Source organism: Cervus canadensis, chromosome 6 (genome assembly GCF_019320065.1).
Source record: "Cervus canadensis isolate Bull #8, Minnesota chromosome 6, ASM1932006v1, whole genome shotgun sequence".
In the NCBI taxonomy this organism is placed as follows: Eukaryota; Metazoa; Chordata; class Mammalia; order Artiodactyla; family Cervidae; genus Cervus; species Cervus canadensis.
Window position 1 is genome coordinate 24301577 of NC_057391.1, and position 22137 is coordinate 24323713.

Consider the following 22137-nt stretch of genomic DNA (forward strand, 5'->3'; position numbering starts at 1 on the left):
GGCAGAGGAGGCTGTCAGGCTGCAGTTCATGGGGTTGCAAAGAGTTGGACATAACTGAGCGATTAAGCACAGCACAGCCTCTAACTCAGTAGTGTAACCTCCATATTTTGCTTTCTTTGTTGTCAATTCATAGCTTCTGGAAAACCTCTAGGTTCAAACTTCTCTGGCTATTATACTCAAAGTGAAAGTGAAAGTTGTTCAGTCATGTACAACTCTTTGTGACCCCATGGACTGTAGTCCATGGAATTCTCCAGGGCAGAGTACTGGAGAATACTAGGTTTAGTGGATAGCCTAAACCTTCTCCAGAGTATTTTCCTGACCCAGGAATTGAACCAGGGTCTCCTGCATTACAGGCAGATTCTTTACCAACTGAGCTATCATGGAAGTCCATATCCATATAACAGTAATTCTTAAAGCAAGGTGTATTTTTCACATCACAATCAACTGGGAATATAAATTTTTTAAAAAAGGAAACATAAATAAATTAGTGTATTTATTTAGAGGTATGCATTATTATCATGATCTACCAAGAGTCTATAGTTATGTAGTTAAATAGGGAGGAGAGCTCATGGAGAGCTTGTGATGATGATCAAAATGATAGAGTAGGCAATGAGATAATTCAAGTCCAGTTTAATGGTGTGACTACATTTCTGTTTATTAGCGCTACTTGAGTTAAACAAAGGTGGCTAGTTAAGGTGTTTAATGATTCATTTCTATCTCTACTTTTCTTACAGGCTAAAATTGGAAGAAAATGTTCTAGAAGAACTATTTAAAGTAATATTATCAATGGTGTTATTCTTATGTCAATGCTATTTTGAGAAAAATTCTTCATATTGACTAAATACTGATATTCCAGTTTATCCTCTACTTATAATGCCACTTACTTCCAATGAGAAATTGAGGCAAGAAAAACTGAATAAAATAAACTCTTAATATGCACTTCTGATTATGTCTGTGCACATTATAGTTTAGAAGAAAATGCATGTTTTGCATAACAAGAATGTCACTGCTTCCTTTCATGAATTCATCCTACTGGGTTTCCTGTGTAGCCAAGAAATAGAGATTCTCCTTTTCGTTTTATTCTCCATCATCTACATCTTGACCTTGTTGGGCAACAGTGCTATTATCTGTGCTGTGTGGTGGGACCAGCAACTCCACACTCCCATGTATATTTTATTGGCCAACTTCTCATTCCTGGAGATCTGCTACATCAATTCCAATGTGCCCAGCATGTTGTTCAACTTGCTATCCAAGACCAAGACCATCTCCTATCATGGCTGTATCCTACAGTTCTACATCTTCCTTTCTCTTTGTGCCACAGAACTCTTCTTCCTGGCCCTCATGGCATTTGACAGATATGTTGCCATCTGCCGTCCATTGCACTACCCAACCATAATGACCAGGAAAGTCTGTGGAACCCTTGTGTCTGCTTCCTGGGTGGCTGGATTCTTATGGTTAGTTACACCTGCTGCTCTTATCTCGCAAGTTCCATTTTGTGGTTCAAATGTCATTGATCACTACCTCTGTGATCTTGGGGCAATGCTGGCCATATCTTGTGTCCCTGTCCCCAAGACAGCTCTGACATGTAGCACTTTCAGTGCTGTGATAACATTCATCACTTTGTTCTACATTCTTGTGTCCTACACTCTGGTACTTCGAGCTGTGGTTCAGGTTCCCAAAGGTTCAAGTAGGAGAAAAGCCTTTTCCACATGTACCTCCCACCTGATAGTTGTGTTTTTATTTTATGGCTCAGTCACAGTGATGTATGTAAGCCCAGGGGTAGCCAGTCAGCCTGGGAGGCAAAAGTTCTTGACCATGTTGTACTCAATTGCGACTCCACTTTTAAATCCTCTGATCTACAGCCTCAGGAATAAGGAGATGAAGGTTGCTCTGAAGAAAATTATGTGTAAACTTTAGAAATAACTCCTGAATGGGAGACACTTTGGTGAGCTAAATTTCCTTTTGAGGACTGTTGTAAAGAATCAAGGAAAATTATACGTAAAAGTAACAAATGTTCAGTTCAGTTCAGTTCAGTCGCTCAGTCGTGTCCGACTCTTTGGGACCCCATGAATCGAGGCACGCCAGGCCTCCCTGTACAACACCAACTCCCGGAGTTTACTCAAACTCATGTCCATCGAGTCGGTGATGCCATCCAGCCATCTCATCCTCTGTCATCCCCTTCTCCTCCTGCCCCCAATACCTCCCAGCATCAGGGTCTTTTCCAATGAGTCAACTCTTCGCATGAGGTGGCCAAAGTATTGGAGTTTCAGCTTCAACATCAGTCCTTCCATTGAGCACCCAGGACTGATCTCCTTTAGGATGGACTGGTTGGATCTTGTAGTCCAAGGGACTCTCAAGAGTCTTCTCCAAAACCACAGTTCAAAAGCATCAATTCTTCGGTGCTCAGCTTTCTTTATAGTCCAACTCTCACATCCATACACAACCACTAGAAAAACCATAGCCTTGACTAGATGGATCTTTGTTGGCAAAGTAATGTCTCTGCTTTTTAATATGCTATCTAGGTTGGCCATAACTTTCCTTCCAAGGAGTAAGCATCTTTTAATTTCATGGCTGCAATCACCATCTGCAGTGATTTTGGAGTCCAGAAAAATAAAGTTTGTCACTGTTTCCACTGTTTCCCCATCTATTTGCCATGAAGTGATGGGACCGGATGCCATGATCTTCGTTTTCTGAATGTTGAGCTTTAAGCCAACTCTTTCACTCTCCTCTTTCACTTTCATCAAGAGGCTTTTTAGTTCCTCTTCACTTTCTGCCATAAGGGTGGTGTCGTCTGCACATCTGAGGTTATTGCTATTTCTCCCGGCAATCTTGATTCCAGCTTGTGCTTCTTCCAGCCCAGCGTTCCTCATGATGTACTCTGCATATAAGTTAAACTAGCAGGGTGACAATATACAGCCTTGATGTACTCCTTTTCCTATTTGGATCCAGTCTGTTGTTCCATGTCCAGTTCTAACTGTTGCTTCCTGACCTGCATATAGGTTTCTCAAGAGGCAGGTCAGGTGGTCTGGTATTCCCATCTCTTTGAGATATTACTCAACAACAAAAAATAATGAAATCCTGCCATTTGCTACAACATGGATGGACTGGAGGGTATTATGCTCAGTATAATAAGTCAGACAGAGAGAGACAAATGTTATCTCTATAGGTGTATGTTATCACCTATATGTGGAATCTAAAAAATAAAACAACCAAATGAATACAAAAAAACAGAAACAGACTCACAGATATAGAGAACAAACTAGAGGTTACCAGTAGAGAGAGAAGGAAGGGGAGACAGGCACAACAGGAGTAGGAGATTAAGAGATAGCAACTATTATGTATTAAATAAATAAACTACAAGAATATATTGTACAACATAGGGAACTATAGCCATTATTTTATAATAATTTTAAATTATCTATAAAAATATTGAATTACTATTTTGTATAACTAAAACTAATATAAAACTGTATATCAACTGTACTTTAATAATAAAAATAATACTTTTTTAAGTTTGGGAAAAAAGAAACTGCTGAAATTCATACTTGGCAACAATAAGTAATGATGATAAATTTTGGTACAATTTTTATTGATAATAATATACTACACAATATTGTAATAATATATTTATCTAGCACCAGGCACTGTTACAAATGTTTCCATATATTAACTCACTCATTCGCAAACGCTCTATGATGGGGATATGATTTAACTTGGCTATCCCCAGTTAAAATTAAGAAAACAGATAAATACCAATTTTAATAACTAGTCACTCAATCAGTAAATAATAGAGAAGACTTTGAATTTTAAGAAATTCTCCTCTGGAAATATTTATTTTAGATTTAGTAAACCACTAGACCATTCAGGTATGACCTAAATCAAATCCCTTATGATTATACAGTGGAAGTGAGAAATAGATTTAAGGGACTAGATCTGATAGACAGAGAGCCTGGTGAACTACGGACAGATGTTCGTGACATTGTACAGGAGACAGGGATCAAGACCATCCCCATGGAAAAGAAATGCAAAAAAGCAAAATGGCTGTCTGAGAATGCCTTACAAATAGCTGTGAAAAGAAGAGAAGTGAAAAGCAAAGGAGAAAAGAAAAGATATTCCTATTTGAATACAGAGTTCCAAAGAATATCAAGGAGAGATAAGAAAGCCTTCCTCAATGATCAATGCAAAGAAATAGAGGAAAACAACAGAATGGGAAAGACTAGAGATCTCTTCAAGAAAACTAGAGATATCAAGGGAATATTTCATGCAAAGAGGGGCTCAATAAAGGACAGAAATGGTATGGACCTAACAGAAGCAGAAGATATTAAGAAGAGGTGGCAAGAATACACAGAAGAACTGTACAAAAAAGATCTTCATGACCCAGATAATCATGATGGTGTGATCACTCACCTAGAGCCAGACATCCTGGAATGTGAAGTCAAGTGGGCCTTAGAAAGCATCACTATGAACAAAGCTAGTGGAGGTTATGGAATTCCAGTTGAGCTATTTCAAATCCTGAAAGATGATGCTGTGAAGGTGCACTCAATATGCAAGCAAATTTGGAAAACTCAGCAGAGGCCACAGGACTGGAAAAGGTCAGTTTTCATTCCAGTCCCAAAGAAAGGCAATGCCAAAGAATGCTCAAACTACCACACAATTGCACTCACCTCACACACCAGTAAAGAAACGCTCAAAACTCTCCAAGCCAGGCTTCAGCGATACATGAACCATGAACTTCCAGATGTTCAAGCTGGATTTAGAAAAGGCAGAGGAAGCAGAGATCAAATTGCCAACAACTGCTAGATCATCGAAAAAGCAAGAGAATTTTAGAAAAACATCTACTTCTGCTTTATTGACTATGCCAAAGCCTTTGACTGTGTGTATCACTACAAACTGTGGAAAATTCTGAAAGAAATGGGAATACCAGACCACCTGACCTGCCTCTTGAGAAACCTATATGCAGGTCAGGAAGCAACAGTTAGAACTGGACATGGAACAACAGACTGGATCCAAATAGGAAAAGGAGTACATCAAGGCTGTATATTGTCACCCTGCTAATTTAACTTATATGCAGAGTACATCATGAGGAACGCTGGGCTGGAAGAAGCACAAGCTGGAATCAAGATTGCCGGGAGAAATAGCAATAACCTCAGATGTGCAGACGACACCACCCTTATGGCAGAAAGTGAAGAGGAACTAAAAAGCCTCTTGATGAAAGTGAAAGAGGAGAGTGAAAGAGTTGGCTTAAAGCTCAACATTCAGAAAACGAAGATCATGGCATCCCGGTCCCATCACTTCATGGCAAATAGATGGGGAAACAGTGGAAACAGTGACAAACTTTATTTTCTGGACTCCAAAATCACTTGCAGATGGTTGATTGCAGCCATAAATTAAAAGATGCTACTCCTTGGAAGGAAAGTTATGGCCAACCTAGATAGCATATTTAAAAAGCAGAGACATTACTTTGCCAACAAAGATCCATCTAGTCAAGGCTATGTTTTCTAGTGTGTGTTGTATGGATGTGAGAGTTGGACTATAAAGAAAGCTGAGCACCGAAGAATTGATGCTTTTGAACTGTGGTTTTGGAGAAGACTCTTGAGAGTCCCTTGGACTACAAGATCCAACCAGTCCATCCTAAAGGAGATCAGTCCTGGGTGCTCAATGGAAGGACTGATGTTGAAGCTGAAACTCCAATACTTTGGCCACCTCATGCGAAGAGTTGACTCATTGGAAAAGACCCTGATGCTGGGAGGTATTGGGGGCAGGAGGAGAAGGGGATGACAGAGGATGAGATGGCTGGATGGCATCACCGACTCGATGGACATGAGTTTGAGTAAACTCCGGGAGTTGGTGTTGTACAGGGAGGCCTGGCGTGCCTCGATTCATGGGGTCCCAAAGAGTCGGACACGACTGAGTGACTGAACTGAACTGAACTGAACTGAATATTTCATTAGGGAATCCCAGGTGGCTCAGTGCTAAAGGATCTTCCTGGCAATGCAGGAGATGTGGTAGATGCAGGCTGAGTACCTGGGTTGGGATAATCCCCTGTAGGAGGAAATGACAACCCATTCCAATATTCTTGCCTGGAGAATCCCACAGACAGAGGAGTTTGGTGGGCTACAGTCCATAGGGTTGCAAAGAGTAAGACATGATTGACTGAAGATGCAGCATGCACACTTTTTTGTATATGTATACATATAATGGAATACTCATCTTCTTCTTTATCCATTCATCTGTTAATAGACACTAAATTTGCTTCCACCTCTTGGCTATTAAAAAATGCTGTTGTGAACATTGGGTTGCATGTATCTTTTCTAATTAGCATTTTCTTTTTCATCAAATATATACCCAGCAATGGAATTGGTGGGTGATATGGTAGTTCTACTTTTAGTTCATAGTGTTTTCCAAAGTGGTTGCACCAATTTACACTCCCACCAACAGCGCACAAAGGTTCTTTTTGTCTGTATGTTCACCAATATTTGTTGTTTGTAGACTTTTTGATGATGGCCATTTTGTCAGGTGTGAAAAGATGTCTCATTTTGTTTTTGATTTGCCTCTATCTGATGATTAGTGGTGTTGAGTATCTGTTCATCTGCCTATTGGCCACCTGTATATCATCTTGGAAAAACATCTATTCAGGTCTTCTGCCCATTTTTAATCAGGTTGAAATTTTTTGAGATTGAGTTGTACGAGCTGTTTATATATTTTGGGTTTTAATTGCTTTGTTGGTCATATCATTTGCAAATATTTTCTCCCACTCAGTAGGTTGTGTTTATCTTTTTCAATGGTTTCCTTTGCTATACAAAAGTTTTATGTTTAATTAGCTGCTATTTATTTATTTTTGCTTTTGTTTCCTTTGCTGTAAGACTCAGATCCCAAAAAGCTGCTTCTATGATTTGTGATAAGAGTGTTCTGTCTGTGTTTTCCTCTATGAATTTTATGGTTCTTATCTTTTAAATCATAATTTTATATAAAGAAAAATTGCCTATTTAATACAAGCTTTGAACTTCAGAAGAGGTCTGAATAAGTGCAAATCAAGAGGATAATTTTTTGGCTATACTCCCCTACATTTCCTTGTCTTATGAAAGTCATAGTAATTATCTGTTGGACAAAATTGATGAGGACTGTCTTCTGGTTCTGCCTCAGCAAGGAACTTTCACTCCAAATTTTTAAAAGAATATTTTTTGGGGGTTTTATGTGGATCAATGGCTTCCCAGGTAGCACTAGTGGTAAAGAACCTGCCTGCCAATGCAAGATATGTAAGAGACAAAGGTTCAATCCCTGGGTTGGGAAGATCCCCTAGGGAAGGAAATGACAACTCACTCCAGTATACTTGCCTGGAGAATCCCATGGAGAGAGGAGCCTAGCAGGCTACAGTGCATAGAGTTGCACAGAATTGGACATGACCAAAGAAACTAAGTGCCCATATGGATCAAATGAGAGATCATTTAAAAATATTTGTAAAGTGTTTGATCATACTAAAGTATGATTAAAAGATGAAAGCAACTCAAATGTTCATTGATGGATGAATGAATGAAAAAAATGTGATATACATACAGTGTGATATTTATTCAACCTAATAAAGTGAGGAAATTCTGAAACATGCTGAAACATGGATGGACCAGTCACAAAATGACAAATACTCTATGATTCCATTTGTATAAGTTTCCTGGAGTAGTCAAATTAATAGAGACAGAGAGTAGGACAGTAGTCACCTCCAGCTTGGGGTAGGGAATTGGGGAATTATTGTTTAATGAATATAGAGTTTCAGTTTTGGAAGAAAAAATGTTATAGATTGAATGGTGGTCATTGTTGCTCAACAATGTGAATGTATTTAATGCCACAGAACTGTACTCTTAAAAAATTAATTGTAATGTCACATTACGTGTATTTTACCATAGTAAAAAATAACTAAAAATGCAAGGCATACTACCAGTGTTAATTTTTCTGTATTTTATTATTGATTTACATTTCCGCTGTACTCTTCTTCTGGCAGTCTCTGCAGCTGTAACCTCGTCTATGTGTGCATTTTATTTTCCTCCATGATGTTGCTGTTACACCTTTTTCTCAGGAGTAAAAGCTACGAAGGGTAGGATGCATGTGTGCATGCCAAGTTGCTTCAGTCGTGTCTGGCTGTTTGCAACCCCGTGAACTGTAGCCCATCAGGCTCCTCTGTCCATGGGATTCTCCAGGCAAGACTACTGGAGTGGGTTACCATGCCCTCCTCCGTGGGATCTTCCTGATCCAGGGATTGAACCCATTTCTTTTATGTTTCCTGCATTGGCAGGAGGGTTCTTTATCATTAGTGCCACCTGGGAAGCCCAAAGGGTAGGATATTTCCCTTGAAATCATGACTGCTTCTCCGCTCTTCAACTCCAACTGTGCTTTGTCCTCCTGTTGTAGCCACACGTTCTGGGAAAGAAACTCACTCAGGACAACGCAGTTGTGTTATACTGTGGAGTGCAGTTTATTATACTGGCGGGCCCAAGGCAGAATCTCCTCTTAGCCAAGAACCCCGACCAGTTTTTGTGAAAACCTTATATACCCTAAGTGTACGTGCTCAAACCCTCCTCCCCAAATTCTCTGAAACTAGTCTGAACAAAGGAAAAGAAAGATGCAATCAAAGTTAACCCGTGATTCATATACCTTAAGCCTAGGGAATTAGCAGTGTATAATTATCAATAGGCCTGTGGTCATACCCCAATAAGCATAATAGAATTTATGATTCTATTCAGTTATACAGATAATTAGGGTATTTTTTAGGTGACAGAGAGTCTCGGTATGAGCCCTGGGGCTCTTCTATCTGGGGGGGGGGGGGGGGTGGTGGGGTGGTCTGGTTTTCCAGTTGGTATGTCATTTTCATAGATACTGGGCATATAGCTCAAAGTCCACAGTCTGGCCCAAGATGGAGTCCTGCTTTCAAGATGGAACCTGTTCTGTCTGTTTCCTCCTTCACTCCAAGGTGCCCTTTTGTCATCAAAGAGCAAAATAAAAGGGCACCTTGGAGTGCCCTCTGGAGGACAGAGCAAGGAAGTCTTTTCCCTTCTTCCAAATGTAGATTTCCACCTCAGGAATTTCTTTCATCCTTTGTGCACATAATTGTTAGAAACTGCACTATTTGACCAGGAATAACTTTAAAGAAAGGAATAAGTTTGGATCTGAGATAGGTATGTAAGATCAAGTCCACCTGAGATGTGCAAACTCTTGACACCTGAAGGAATTTTCTCTGAGGCTGCCCAGTGTTACCCACTCTTCAGGTATAACAGGTAGAGCCTGTGCTGAATCTCAGAAATACTTCCTACCTGAGCCAACTGGCTTCAGCCTCCCCCACTGTTAGCCACAGTTTCCATGCGCACGAGTTCAAGGGGGAAGAGAACGCCTCCTCTGCCTGTATTCTCAGGACATGTAAGGCTAAAGCAGAGCTGTCCAATAGAAATAGGTGGGCCACACATGCAAGCGACATATATAAGGTACATTTTTCTACTTACCACATTAAAAAGAAATAGTAAATTTAATTTTAATAATCTATTAGCCCAATATACAAAAATATCATTTCAACATGTAGTCAATATAAAATTATTAACCAGATATCTTGCATTCATTTATTTCATCCGGCAATCTGGGGTGAATTTTATATTCACTAATAGCATGTATCAGCTTGGGTTCACATTTCAGGTGCTCAGTATCCACATGTAGCTAGTGGTTACCATATTATAGACAGTGTAGCTCTTGGCTTCCTGCATCCTCCTTTGTAATGAGAGTGGGTAGAAGTGTGGTAAATTAAGATTAGGAGATTAGGAGGTTTCATCAGTAACTTTAGATAAATGACTTACTGTGTTTTCTTTACTCTCCCTTCCTCTTTGTCCTCTTCCTCTGAAGGGAGACTGAAATTCAAAACATAACTTTTAGAGAAGAGAGAGGGATAAAAACCTTGAAGTGGCAAAAGAGACAAGGAGGGCTGCCTGTGAAGTCAGGTCAGGGCCACTTTGAGAAAAATAGCACAGTGAAATTGTATTGATGTTTCCCACAGTGATGGTTGTAGAAAGGGGTTGGTAGGGAGGGAGAAGAGGGTAACTTATTAGGAGATGGCAGAGTTTGCAGCCCCTTCTTTAGCCTTGCTGATGGTGGTATATATACCAGAGGATACGCCTTTTTATACAAAGAACTACGAGGCCTTCAAGGGCTTCTTAAACTTTTAATTGTGTTCTAAGTAGTACATTTGACATTGATGATGCATAGGTGAATATGATAGAATCCTTGTTCTGGAGGAACTCTTGACTTGCGGGGCCACAGATGTGTTAGCAATTCAAAAAAAAAAAAAAAATTGCTGAGAGAGAGGAATGCATAAGGTGCCAGAGCACAGAGCAGTGTTGGACTTAAGAGTACAGGTTTGGGGAGTGTAGGTGGGAAGTGCCAGAGAAGTGTTCACAGAGGCGCTGATATTTCAGCTGAGTTTTGAATGACAAGGTAGAAGCTTTCTAGATAGAAGTGAGGGAATGATGGTGGTTGGTGATGTTACAAACAGTAAAAGGAGCATATAGAACATTCCTAATATATGACTGAATGCACAGTGAGTGCATCCTGAAAGGAGATGAACTTAAACATGCAGGAACTTAGATATGCTAAAGATGTTGAACTTGATCCCATAGGTGGGAAGGAAATATATAGGGATGGAAAGCAAGGAAGAGATGACCAGATTTGCATTTTAGAAAATCTGGCATCGTTAAGTTTAGGTATTGTTCTGTTTAATGTCATAATACAGCTCCTTCTCTCACCAAGTATGTCATAAACTATCAGATTAGCTTTAAGGAGAAGATGAATTCAAATTAATTTCATTATCTCAATCTTTTGAGAATTTCACAGTTCCCCTTAAAAGTACTGCTGATGTCTCAGAGTGTTACAGAGTCAAGTTAGTAACAGATCTAGTGAGTTCTGAAGGATCATATATCCCTCATGTGTGCACATTGAAATAGCATGAGAACTGCCTTGGTTCTATAATGGCTTGTGAATAGTTAATACAGTTCCCCAGGTCTTTATTTGGGGGGATCACTAGCTCTGTGTTTTTGAGGATCTAGGATGTTTGAAAGGTAGCCATTGGGTCACCTTGGATGAAAAGATAGACTTAAGGGTATGTTCATGTTCTCTCAGTTGATGCTGACATATATCATCACACTGGAGGCATGAAATAGTGTTGTTACACTTATTTATAAAGTCTGGTTTGAAGAAATAGGCTAGCAGCACAGTACACAGCTTTGGTGCTAAGAACAGAGGGAAAGGTAACGTTAGTTCTGGAACTTTTTGGAGGGAAATGTGACCAAAATTTAAAATATATTCACTCTATGACTCAAAATTTTTGTTTTTCAGGATTTGTCTTTTATACACAGTTTCCTTAATCTCTCCCTATTATTTTAAATTAGAAAGTTGAATGGAATTACTCTGTACACATATACACTATGATACAGTTGTCGACTTAAAAAATATAGCCACAGCCTGAAAGTAGAGAGTTATTTTATTTGGTGGGAATGTTTAGGGCTCAGAGCTCAGGAGACAGGCAGGAGGGGAACAAAGGGACCAGGCAGTTTGAAAGTATTCCATGTATGGGAAGATGCAAGCCTCTGGGCTCACTGAATTCATTCCTTTCATATGCACCTCAGCTATCCCGGGCCAATCCTGCTTCCTTGTTCACCTTGCTTCTTGCATTTCCCCTGCCCCGCACCACCCCCCCACCCCGGCCCCCACCCCAGGCCCCTCTACCACCACCTCAGCAATCATTAATCATTGTAAGGGTGGCAGCAGCAGCATTTGCTGGATTACAGTTTGGGGAGCCCTTATTCACAGGGAGGCCTGGAGTGCTGCAGTCCATGGAGGCACAAAGAGTCAGACACGACTGAGCGACTGAACTGAACTGATTCACATTTTGAGGCCAGAAATTGCTGATGGCTGTGATATTTCTTGTTTATTAACATGGCAGGAGATATTTTCATTTCACAGAGTCAACCATGGATTGTTTTCTTTATATATTTATCTAAATATAAATATTTGATTTAATCAGTCGCATTTTTGTTCTCCAAACAAAGTTCTTTTGTAGTGGGTTGCTTGAAAGATGTTTATTTACTACTCATTTAAATCCCAAACAGGTATTCCTGCTCCACAGGAGATTGTTCTTCATGTGATGATTCAAGGTTTTTCCATCTTGGGCTTTGTCATCTTCAAAACTCAGCTTCTTGGGTCAACATGCTCCATTACATCAGAGATCATCAAGGACTGTGCATGGCTAAGGCCTGAAGTATTGCAGGTCAGCTTTATATACATCGTAACAAGTAGAACTCAGTCATATGTGCACACCTATGCTGCAAGGAAGGCTTAGAAAAAAACTGTTGAGTTGAAGAAGAGGAAATGGATTTGTTGCAGTCATACAATTAATGTCTCAACTTCTTGGTTGACCAATACCTATCTTGTTTGATCTATATGTGGAAATAAAGAGTTTTGTAAGTAATAGAGATAGCTCTGTGGAATAGGCTTGTGTGTGTGTGTGTGTGTGTGTATGTAATTTCCTCAGTTCTGTCTCATCACAACAAAAATTTGAAATGATGGACCAGCATTACTGTCCTTGGACAGACCGTGTCACAGCTCTTGGAGAGATCAGTGTTATAGCTCAGTTTTATTTAGAAAATAAAGGAAAATACATCCTCAAGGCGTGAGGGTATGCTGACCCAAAAAATGCAAAGAGAAGAGAGAGAGACCCCCAGTCCCTTGGCTCCTCTTTTTATATGTTTTTTCTCCTCCCCCTGGGCCTGCCCTATGTAAACTGAACTAGCCAGGAGTGCTGTTTGTTTTTCCTGAGGTCCTCACTCTGGTCCTTGGACCTCCCTTTTTTCGGGGTTCTTTCCCTTCTTTGTCTTTTAGCCACCGCCCTTCTGGACTCCTTTTTCCTATTTTAACTACCAAACAGGCTCATTTTGGATTTAGTGGATGAGATCTTTAAACTGCATTTGGACCACAGGAATGGGAAACTCTAGTCTAACTAAGCTTGAAGGTAATAGTACATATCATGTCAAAAAACTTTGTTAGCTAAGAAGTAATTTATAAAGTTAGGAGACACAACTCTTGAGGGAGCAATAATGTGCAAGCCTAGAATATTTGGGTGTATGTGTTTGCATGTATGTGTGTTTGCATGTGAGTCTATATATAAGTGTGTGCACATGCATGTGGTTTTTATCTCCAATCTGATCATCACTGAAGATGAAACATCCTTGAGTCTGTATGATGCATATTAATTGCTTCCATTGCTCCTGGGGTTGAGATCTCCAGAGACAGGCTTCAGAGTCTGGAAGGAATAGATAAGGAGAAATGGAGAGTTGTGGTATATTCTATTCTCTGAGTAAAACCTGAAAGGAATCTTTGTGAAGAAAGGTACCTAAAGGTGTTTTACAACTTAGACTCCTGTGAAGCATTAGGATAAATGTATATGGGCATATGGAACAGTCACTTATTTCCTATGTCTTGATGTCCATTTCACTTTATATATTAACATGAAAAAGGAGCATAAAATTTCATGATTGCTTTCATTTACAAACACCGTTCCTATTACAAAAATCTTAATAGACATGGAATCAACAAAAAATTTTTTTTGTCAAATTGTCATTTTGATTTTACAAGTTGTCTTCAAAATAACTGTATTTTTAGCAGACAGGAAAATGGAAACTTTTTTCTTAAAGACTTGGGCAATAATTTAGATGAGTAGAGACTCATCTTTTTCTGTTTTCTTTCACACAGATGACAACATAGCAAATCAACACCCATTTTGTGTGGCTTGTGAGAGAAGAAAACTTTGTAAGTAGATGCTGATTTATTTAATGAAATATGCAGATTCAAAAGAGTCAAAAGAAAATGGGACTGGGGAATCAAGTAGGATTCTTTACAATCTGAGCCACCAGAGAAGCCCTCTGAGACATAGCCCAAGGCAAAAACAGGAGTGACTGTTCAGTGTGTTGATCTATGGGAACTGAAGGGCCCTTAGAATGTGACTATTGTGCTGAGGGTGGCTGCTTGCTCTGAGGTGTCCCAGATGAAAAGACAATTGGAAGACAGCTAAAGAATATTACTGTGGAAAATGAAAAGTAGGATCTCTCTTTTCTGTCTTCCTCCTGTGCTCCTTGAGCAATATTTAATTACCTCTGCTTATTTTAAAGACCAGGAGATTAGGTTTCTACCACTGCTCATCTCTTGAAACCAACCTTGGTATCTTTTTGCACATTCATTACCCAATGTCAGGTCTTCATGCTTTCTCCTTGGGTTATCAAAACAGCTTTCTAATAATTTCTTGTTAATTTCATCAGCCTATAATTGTCTGGTGAATTGTCTTGCAAATGCAGCTTCCATAAACTCTTGATCATTCTACTAGACCAGCTCCAGATTTCCACTGACTAGTAAATTAGGCCTGAACGAGTCAGACTCGCAGTGAGTCCTCTGCTACAAGGCCCTATCTTTGTACCTAATATCTGACTATACCTTTACAGATATTCTAACTTCCATTGTTTTGGATTGTTCTGTAAATATAATTTCTTGTATTCAAATCTTTTCATATTATATGCTATTGATATTCTGCCTTCATCATTGCTCTTGAAAATGTGTGTTTTGCCAAGGTCCATCACCCTCTCAAAAGCCTTTCCTTATTATTATTATTTTTTTCAACTGAATATAATCATCATGTCTCTCATGTTGCAGAAATCAGTACTCGAGAAACCAAGCACCATACTCGGAGAGTTGGAGAACTCACGTTTATTATGCCGGTGGGCCCAGAGGAGTTAACACTCCAGGCTCTGAGCCCCAAACAAAGGGGTTACAGAATTTTTATACACGGACAGGCCTGATTAAGTTGATTTGCAGGCTTGCGGGGGCTGGGCAATTGCAAAGAACAGGACAAGGGTGAGTGAGATAAGCTTCAGTTCTTAGTATTGTGAGTCCCCACTGTCTGAGATCAAGGTGATCCAGACTTTGCAAGGAGCAAGCTGAGTTACAGAGGCAGAAGGAGCAGGAAGTCACATAAAATTTTAACTTTTCCTCTTCTTCCCCTGTCTTGATGCTTCTATCACTCACTGCAGAAAGCATCATCTCATGTTTTGGTAGGACATTCAGAGCTCCCGTCGCTTAGGGGGCTATATTGAGCTATTACCATTTGTAACTTTATGGATTCAATTCGAGAGGTTATGAACTGGGTAATAGCATTGAGAATACAAGGGCCAAACAAGAGCACCACAGACAGAATGAAGAGAGGACCTGTTAAAGCGAGAAGACACGATGACCCGCTCCAGACATTGCTCCAATTACCCCAGGAATTAGCTAGCTTCTCTCTCCTCTTTATGATTTGTTCCCTTAGCTGCTGGGCCATGTCCCAGACTATTTCTGATTGGTTTACATAAAAGCAACATTCTTCATTCAAAAAGAGGAAGAGTCCTCCCTTTTCAACTGTCAGTAGGTCTGCTGCTGCTGCTGCTGCTAAGTCGCTTCAGTCATGTCCGACTCTCTGCGACCCCATAGACGGCAGCCCACCAGGCTCCCCCGTCCCTGGGATTCTCCAGGCAAGAACACTGGAGTGGGTTGCCATTTCCTTCTTCAATGCATGAAAGTGAAAAGTGAAAGTGAAGTCTCTCAGTCGTGTCTGACTCTTCGCGACCCCATGGACTGCAGCCCACCAGGCTCCTCTGTCCATGGGATTCTCCAGGCAAGAGTGCTAGACTGGGGTGCCATTGCCTTCTCCGGTCAGTAGGTCTAGCCCTCTCCTATTCTGTAAAACCACCTCAGCCAGGGAGTCTAGCTGGTCCTGTAATGAAGAGCACAGAGATAATACCAACTGGTGATAGAGGCTAGGGTTGACAGTGAAAATTCATTGATATTTTGTTAGCTGGATCCTCAAATTTCTTCAGTGCATTGACTGGCCAGCTGCCGGAGTGTGGCTGGAGCAAGGCTGAAGAATCCTCAAGCTTCTGCCGAGCATTGACTCGTCAGCTTCTGCAGTGACCAGAGCAGGGCTCAGCGTCCTTTGTGGGTGAGGGCCGTTGTCTTTGGAACCGGAACTTGACGAGGTTTTTGGGGTCCTGAACTGCTTTCCAGGTGTCCTCATCACAGGAAGTAGCTGCCTTCTTGACTCCGGTGTGGTGGATCCACGGGATGACACCTATAACTTTAACAGCAGTAGGGGCTGCCAGGATGACCGTGTGAGGACCTGTCCAAACTGGCTGAAGTGTTTCCCCCCCCCCCCCTAATTTTTAACCCATACCTCATCTCCTGGATGATAGGATGAACCCAATTGCCCAAAGGAATGGGTGTCCTTTCTAAGGTTTCTCGGGCGATATGGCAGAAGACTTTTACAGGGCCTGGAGGTGTCAGGACATCTCAGTTCAGCTAGTTGCTGGGGGTCTCCCTTGAGCTTTTTACCCCTGGGGTGGTCTCCCATATAAGATTTCAAAAGGAGAATAGCCTGAGGACCTTGGGGTGCACTTACAGAGGGAGATGAGAGCCCATAGAATGATAAGGCAGCTTGTTCTAGCACTGTCTGGGTATTGGCCGGGGGATATTTTTGTTGTACTACTACTTGGAGAAACAAACTTAACAGGAAAGTTAAAGATATATGGCCCAAAGATTAATAGATGTAGGAAAGCTGCTGAGAGGCTAGCCAGGAGAACCAGGTCCAGACACTGATTCATGAAATTAATGTTTCTCTAGGTGTGAGAAGATGCAAGAATTTGTACTCATAAAAATCTTTACCTGAAAACATCTGACAATCTGAAGGTCACATATTTGACCATGGTTTGGGGGCATTTCATGGTCAGTGTGTCCTGCAGTGCTGGGAAGGCTCATTCCCAGGTTGAACAAAGATTCTATTGACAGGCCACTCAACATGTTGTCACTAGACCAGGCCTTGTAAATAGCAAAAGTCTCTGGACCATACCTCTGTTACTAACCTCTTGGTCCAGGAAAATATTTCCTCTTGTTGTTTCTTCTCATATCTAGAGTTACACTGTTACAATTATTGATCTCATATGGAACTGCATATCAGCATTTTATCACAGGCTCAGTCACACATTTGGTAACGTAAGAAATAATCTTCTGAAGCAAGCTACATAGAAAATAATATAGCTAGCAGTTATTAGTAAGGTCACAAGCAAGAATTTAAGTCAAGAACTTTCACTGGGTATAGCCTGATATACCTCAGGTCATCTGACTCAGTTAAACGATTATAGCCAGGTGTTAATCTCCTGGTTGTACATCATGGGGCATCTGACCTTTATCTAAAGACTGGTTACTGATATAAGCTTTAGAAACAATCTTAGAGTGTCTTTAACTAAACCTTTTAGCAATATAACATAACAAGGAACTATCTCAGAAGTTGAGTCTTAGTAGCACAGACCTTAATTAACAAAACTAGAACTTAATATTCAGTGAAACATAATTTTTCTTGTTTTCTGGAGAACTCATTGTAAGGGAATTAACACTGTAGACAGAGAAAGCTTTAACCCATCAAATAAAAATGAGGTCTGTCAGGGAACTGGGAAAAGCCAAGCGGCTGTCTTGGATTTCCCATAGCCCTGGCTCTTTGATTTTTAGCTGTTGTTTATCCATTTTTAATTTCCTGATTTAGGAGCAGACTATTGCCATGTTTTAAGGACATCAAGATAGCAAAATCTAACCGTGAGGGTTTTTTCTTTTTTTTGTAGAAGCAGAATGAGCCTTGTCTACATGTACCATAATCTTAAATATGTTTATTTACTTTACCAAAGTAACAAAAAGATTTTGAAAACAAATATAAATCACTTAAAGGCAAAGAAATTCATAATCTGTTATCGAAAGCTGCTTTCTAAGAAAACTTTGTTCTCTAAACAGGGAGAAGACCAAATTCCAGTCTGGCACCAGCTTACTGTTAATAACAAAATTTGTTTATCTGCTTAATCTTAGAAAGTCTTTTCCATAAATTTTGAAGAACTAGCAGTATTCTTCTAAAAGCATGAGAGTAAAACCATAGAAGAAATGTTTAAAATCTGATTCTGTTGCAATTGACAAAGAAACCTGGTCATAACACTTTAATATGATAACTAGAATTATAATTGACTATATTTTATCAGGGCATATAAGATCTATATGAATTTCACATCATTTTAGGATATCTATATTAGTAATATTAACCATACAGTATAACCTGAAAAGATTTATCACCCCTTCAACAGTACTTCTCATGTAATTTAACATGTTCAGTGAACCCAGGTAGCTTAATAGCTCTTTGGGATGTCTCAGGGGCCCTCTGAAGTATCCCAAAGTTAGCTAGAAGTCAAGTTATTTAGGAAGTTTTGTTGATATCAAAAGGATTTATAACACTCTGTCAGGTAGAATTCTATAAGTCACTGTGAAATAATAGTTATTTACTTAGCCAAAGGTAACAAAAGATTTCAAAGGTAAATATAGAACAGATCAATTAAGAGGTAAAGAAACTTAAATCTATTATTAAAAGCAGTCCAACATCTGAAGAAAGTATGTCCTCTTAACAGAGAGAAAGGCTGAATTCAAGTTTTGCACCACCTTACTTTAAACTCATTTAGGTAAACTTAATTAAATTTATTTTAAACTTAGTCCTAACCATGCACAGAACTTTTTTTCAGGGTCCACTTTCCACAAACTTTTTAATCACTTTCTGTAACAGCCACTTGTTAAGTCAGACATACTTTCTCTTCCCTTTACAAAATATAATTTTATTTTTTATACCTTCTTTATTAAAAACATATATCCTACTTTCCTTATTATATTAGCAAACATTAATACTAGATATTTAATATTGAATATTTCCCAGTTCACATGAATCTGAAATTTACTTAGATTAATTTTTCTTGTATTTAGAATTGCTTGATTTATAAGCGCTTACTTTTCTTTAGGCCAATTAAATTAGAACTCATTTACAACTTCAACAATACTATCAGAAAAAAATACACTGAGATATACATAAATTCAGACAGACAGACAGAGATCTTATAGTTTTCTGTTTGAGATTAAAATATCTCTTTGACCCTTCTTTTTCTTTGAAGTTCTAATTTGCTCAAGGCTGAGGTCTCAGGCAAAGTTGGCTGTGTATTTCAAGGACATGGAAAGTGTTAACTTCAAGCTTTTTCCTAGGCAGGCCTTTTAACAAGCTAGTTGTTTTTAATTGCATATGCAAAAAGAATTGGTTTTGCAGTTTCCAAAGAGAAAAATTTCTCTCACTCTGTTCAAAGCAATCATGCACTCACAATCATTCAGAGACTATCACAATGCCTCCCTTCTCCTGAGTCCCCAGGTTTCCTTAACTGTTGCTCCCTTCCTGGGAGCTCCAAGGAGGTTGTGTCACAATGCCTCCCTTCTCCAGAGTCCCCAGTTCTCCCTATATGATACTCCCTTCCTGGGAGCTCCAAGGAGGTGATCAGTCTCCTCTCTTACTGGTTGGGGGGTAGGACCTGACTGGGACTGGCCCCGGGGCCTTACCTGATCCTGTGGCCATTCCTGGTGAGTTGGTCAGCTGCTCCAATGAGTCCAGTCAGGGCTTGGCCTTCCGGAGAGTCGGAACACCGGTCCGAAAGAGGACCTGAAATACCGTCAAGTGGCGCATCTCCTTGTTCCTCTCGGGGTTCCCTTCCTCCAGCCTGGCCAAACCACCAGCCCTATGGCTCAAGTGGCCATTGTGGTTGGACTCTTGCCGAGGTCTCCAGCAATGATGCAGAAATCAGTACTCAGGAAACCAAGCACCACACTCGGAGAGTTGGAGAACTCAGGTTTATTACGCCGGTGGGCCCAGAGGAGTTAACACTCCAAGTTCTGAGCCCCAACAAAGGGGTTACAGAGCTTTTATACATGGACAGACATGATTAAGTGGGTTTGTGGGTTTGTGGAGGCTGGACGATTGCAAATAGCAGGACAAAGGTGAATGAGATAAGCTCCAGGTCCTAGTATTGTGAGTCCCCACTTTCTGAGACCTATGTGATCCAGACTTTTCAAGGAGCAAGCTGAGGTACAGAGAAAGAAGGAGCAGGAGGTTATGTAAAATTTTAACTTTTCCTCTTCAATATGACAACAAAAATTTTCTTATGTCACATCACACTGTTAACTGTCAGTGGCAGCATTACAACATAGGTGGAGGGCTGCTAACATCCATCCACATTCCATATTAGCTCCCCATGAAATTGCCTCAAATAAACACACAGTCTAAGCAAAAACGCTTTCCTTGCTGTGCAAATGAGGTTCCAAGGTAAATTCCCTTGCTATTGTAGTGCGTGCATGCCCAGTCGTGTGCAACTCTGTGACCTCATGGACTATAGCTTGCCAGACTTCTCTGACCACAGGATTTTTCAGGCAAGAATACTGGAATAGGTTGCCATTTCCAGCTGCAGGGGATCTTCCTGACCCAGGGATTGAACTTGCATCTCCTGCGTCTTCTGCATTGGTAGGAGTCTTCTTTACCCACTGAGCCACCTGGAAATTCTCTTAGATCTCTTCTAATCAGGTTCAAACTCCCTCTATATAGAAATTCTAGAGCCCCTAATGTATTGTTTGAAGTTGTTTTGAGTAAAAGATGTTTGACATAACCCAAAGAGCAGGGACTCTGCTTTTTTGTTCATTGTCTTTCCCTCCCTCCTAGAAGAGTGCTGGGCAATAATAGTATGTGCAAAATAAAACTTTATTGAATAAACAAGGAGGGAAAGGAGAAAAAGAAGCAAGAAAAACTCACTTTTTCAGAGGAAAGATAGAAATACAAAAAACCCAAATTATGGAAAAGAAACATATCTCTTCATCAGAAATTGGGAAAAATATAGATATTTCTGTGTTTCTCATTGTCTCTGTCACTTCCACAGTTCAGACGAATGAGGACCTTGGAGACTAATATCTCTGGGTCTGTGAGTGAATTCATTCTCCTGGGCTTCCCCTGCCGCAGAGACATCCAGATCTTCCTCTTTGTGCTCTTCTCCATCATCTATTTCCTGATCCTCATGGGGAACGCATCCATCATCTGTGCTGTGTGGTCAAGCCGAAAGCTCCATACACCCATGTACATTCTCCTGGCCAACTTCTCCTTCCTGGAGATCTGCTATGTCAATTCTGATGTGCCCAAAATGTTGGCCAACATCATCTCCCAGACCAAGAGCATCTCCTATGCTGGCTGCCTGCTCCAGTTCTACTTCTTCTTCTCCATGTGTGCGGCTGAGGGTTTATTTCTGTCAGTGATGTCTTTTGATCGATTTCTTGCCATTTGTAGAACTTTGCATTATCCTATCATTATGACCCGTCGCCTGTGTGTGTTGTTAGTGGTCTTCTGCTGGGCAGGCGGCTTTCTCTGGTTATTGACCCCTTTGATTCTAATATCTCAAGTGCCCTTCTGTGGTCCAAACACTGTTGACCATTTTCTCTGTGATCTGGCACCTTTGCTGGCACTGTCCTGTGCTCCAGTGTCTGGAATTAGGCTGGTTTGTGGTATCGTAAGCTCTCTAATCATCTTCCTCACCTTACTGTACATTCTTGGCACTTACTTTTGTGTCCTTACTGTGGTGCTACAGATGTCCTCAGGCTCAGGAAGGCAGAAGGCTTTCTCCACTTGTGCTTCCCACCTTGCCGTGGTATCCCTCTTCTATGGCTCAGTCATGCTGATGTATGTTAGCCCAGGTTCTGGTGAATATCCAGGGATACAGAAATTTGTGACCTTGTTCTATGCTTTGGCAACCCCTTTCTTTAATCCCCTGATCTACAACTTCCGGAACAAAGACATGGAAGAAGCACTAAAAAAAATTTTGAGTGTTTTACTGAAGGAGATCTTTAAAGGCTCCAAAAGTCACATTTAACATAATGCATAAAGCATGTTTAGGAGGATGCATGATCATGAGCTGAATGAGATTATTTTTTTCCTTTCATTTTATTTTCATATATTGGGAAAATGACTTTGAAAAGTCCATTAGACCCCATGGTTTAAGTCTTAGGAAGTTATTATTCATGGTCCAGACATGTTTGTACCTTAAGTATAGTTGTTTTGAACAATTTAATAAGATTTTCACATATTTCTCTTTTGGTATACATTACATTTTGCTGACTTATCTCAACAACCTCAAATTCTGCCTTCATCAAAGCCAGTGC

General features: G+C 40.2%; 2 protein-coding genes across 2 annotated transcripts; both read left to right on the forward strand.

Annotated features, from left to right (window-relative positions):
- Positions 1-978: 978 nt before the first annotated feature.
- Positions 979-1917, forward strand: LOC122444054 (olfactory receptor 11G2-like). Its single transcript, XM_043472852.1, has one exon. The coding sequence runs from the start codon at positions 979-981 to the stop codon at positions 1915-1917; it is 939 nt and encodes a 312-aa protein (XP_043328787.1).
- An 18959-nt stretch (positions 1918-20876) lies between these two features.
- LOC122444253 (olfactory receptor 11G2-like) lies at positions 20877-21848 on the forward strand. Its single transcript, XM_043472990.1, has one exon. It carries the CDS (start codon positions 20877-20879, stop codon positions 21846-21848), a length of 972 nt encoding a protein of 323 aa, XP_043328925.1.
- The last annotated feature ends 289 nt before the right edge of the window (positions 21849-22137 follow it).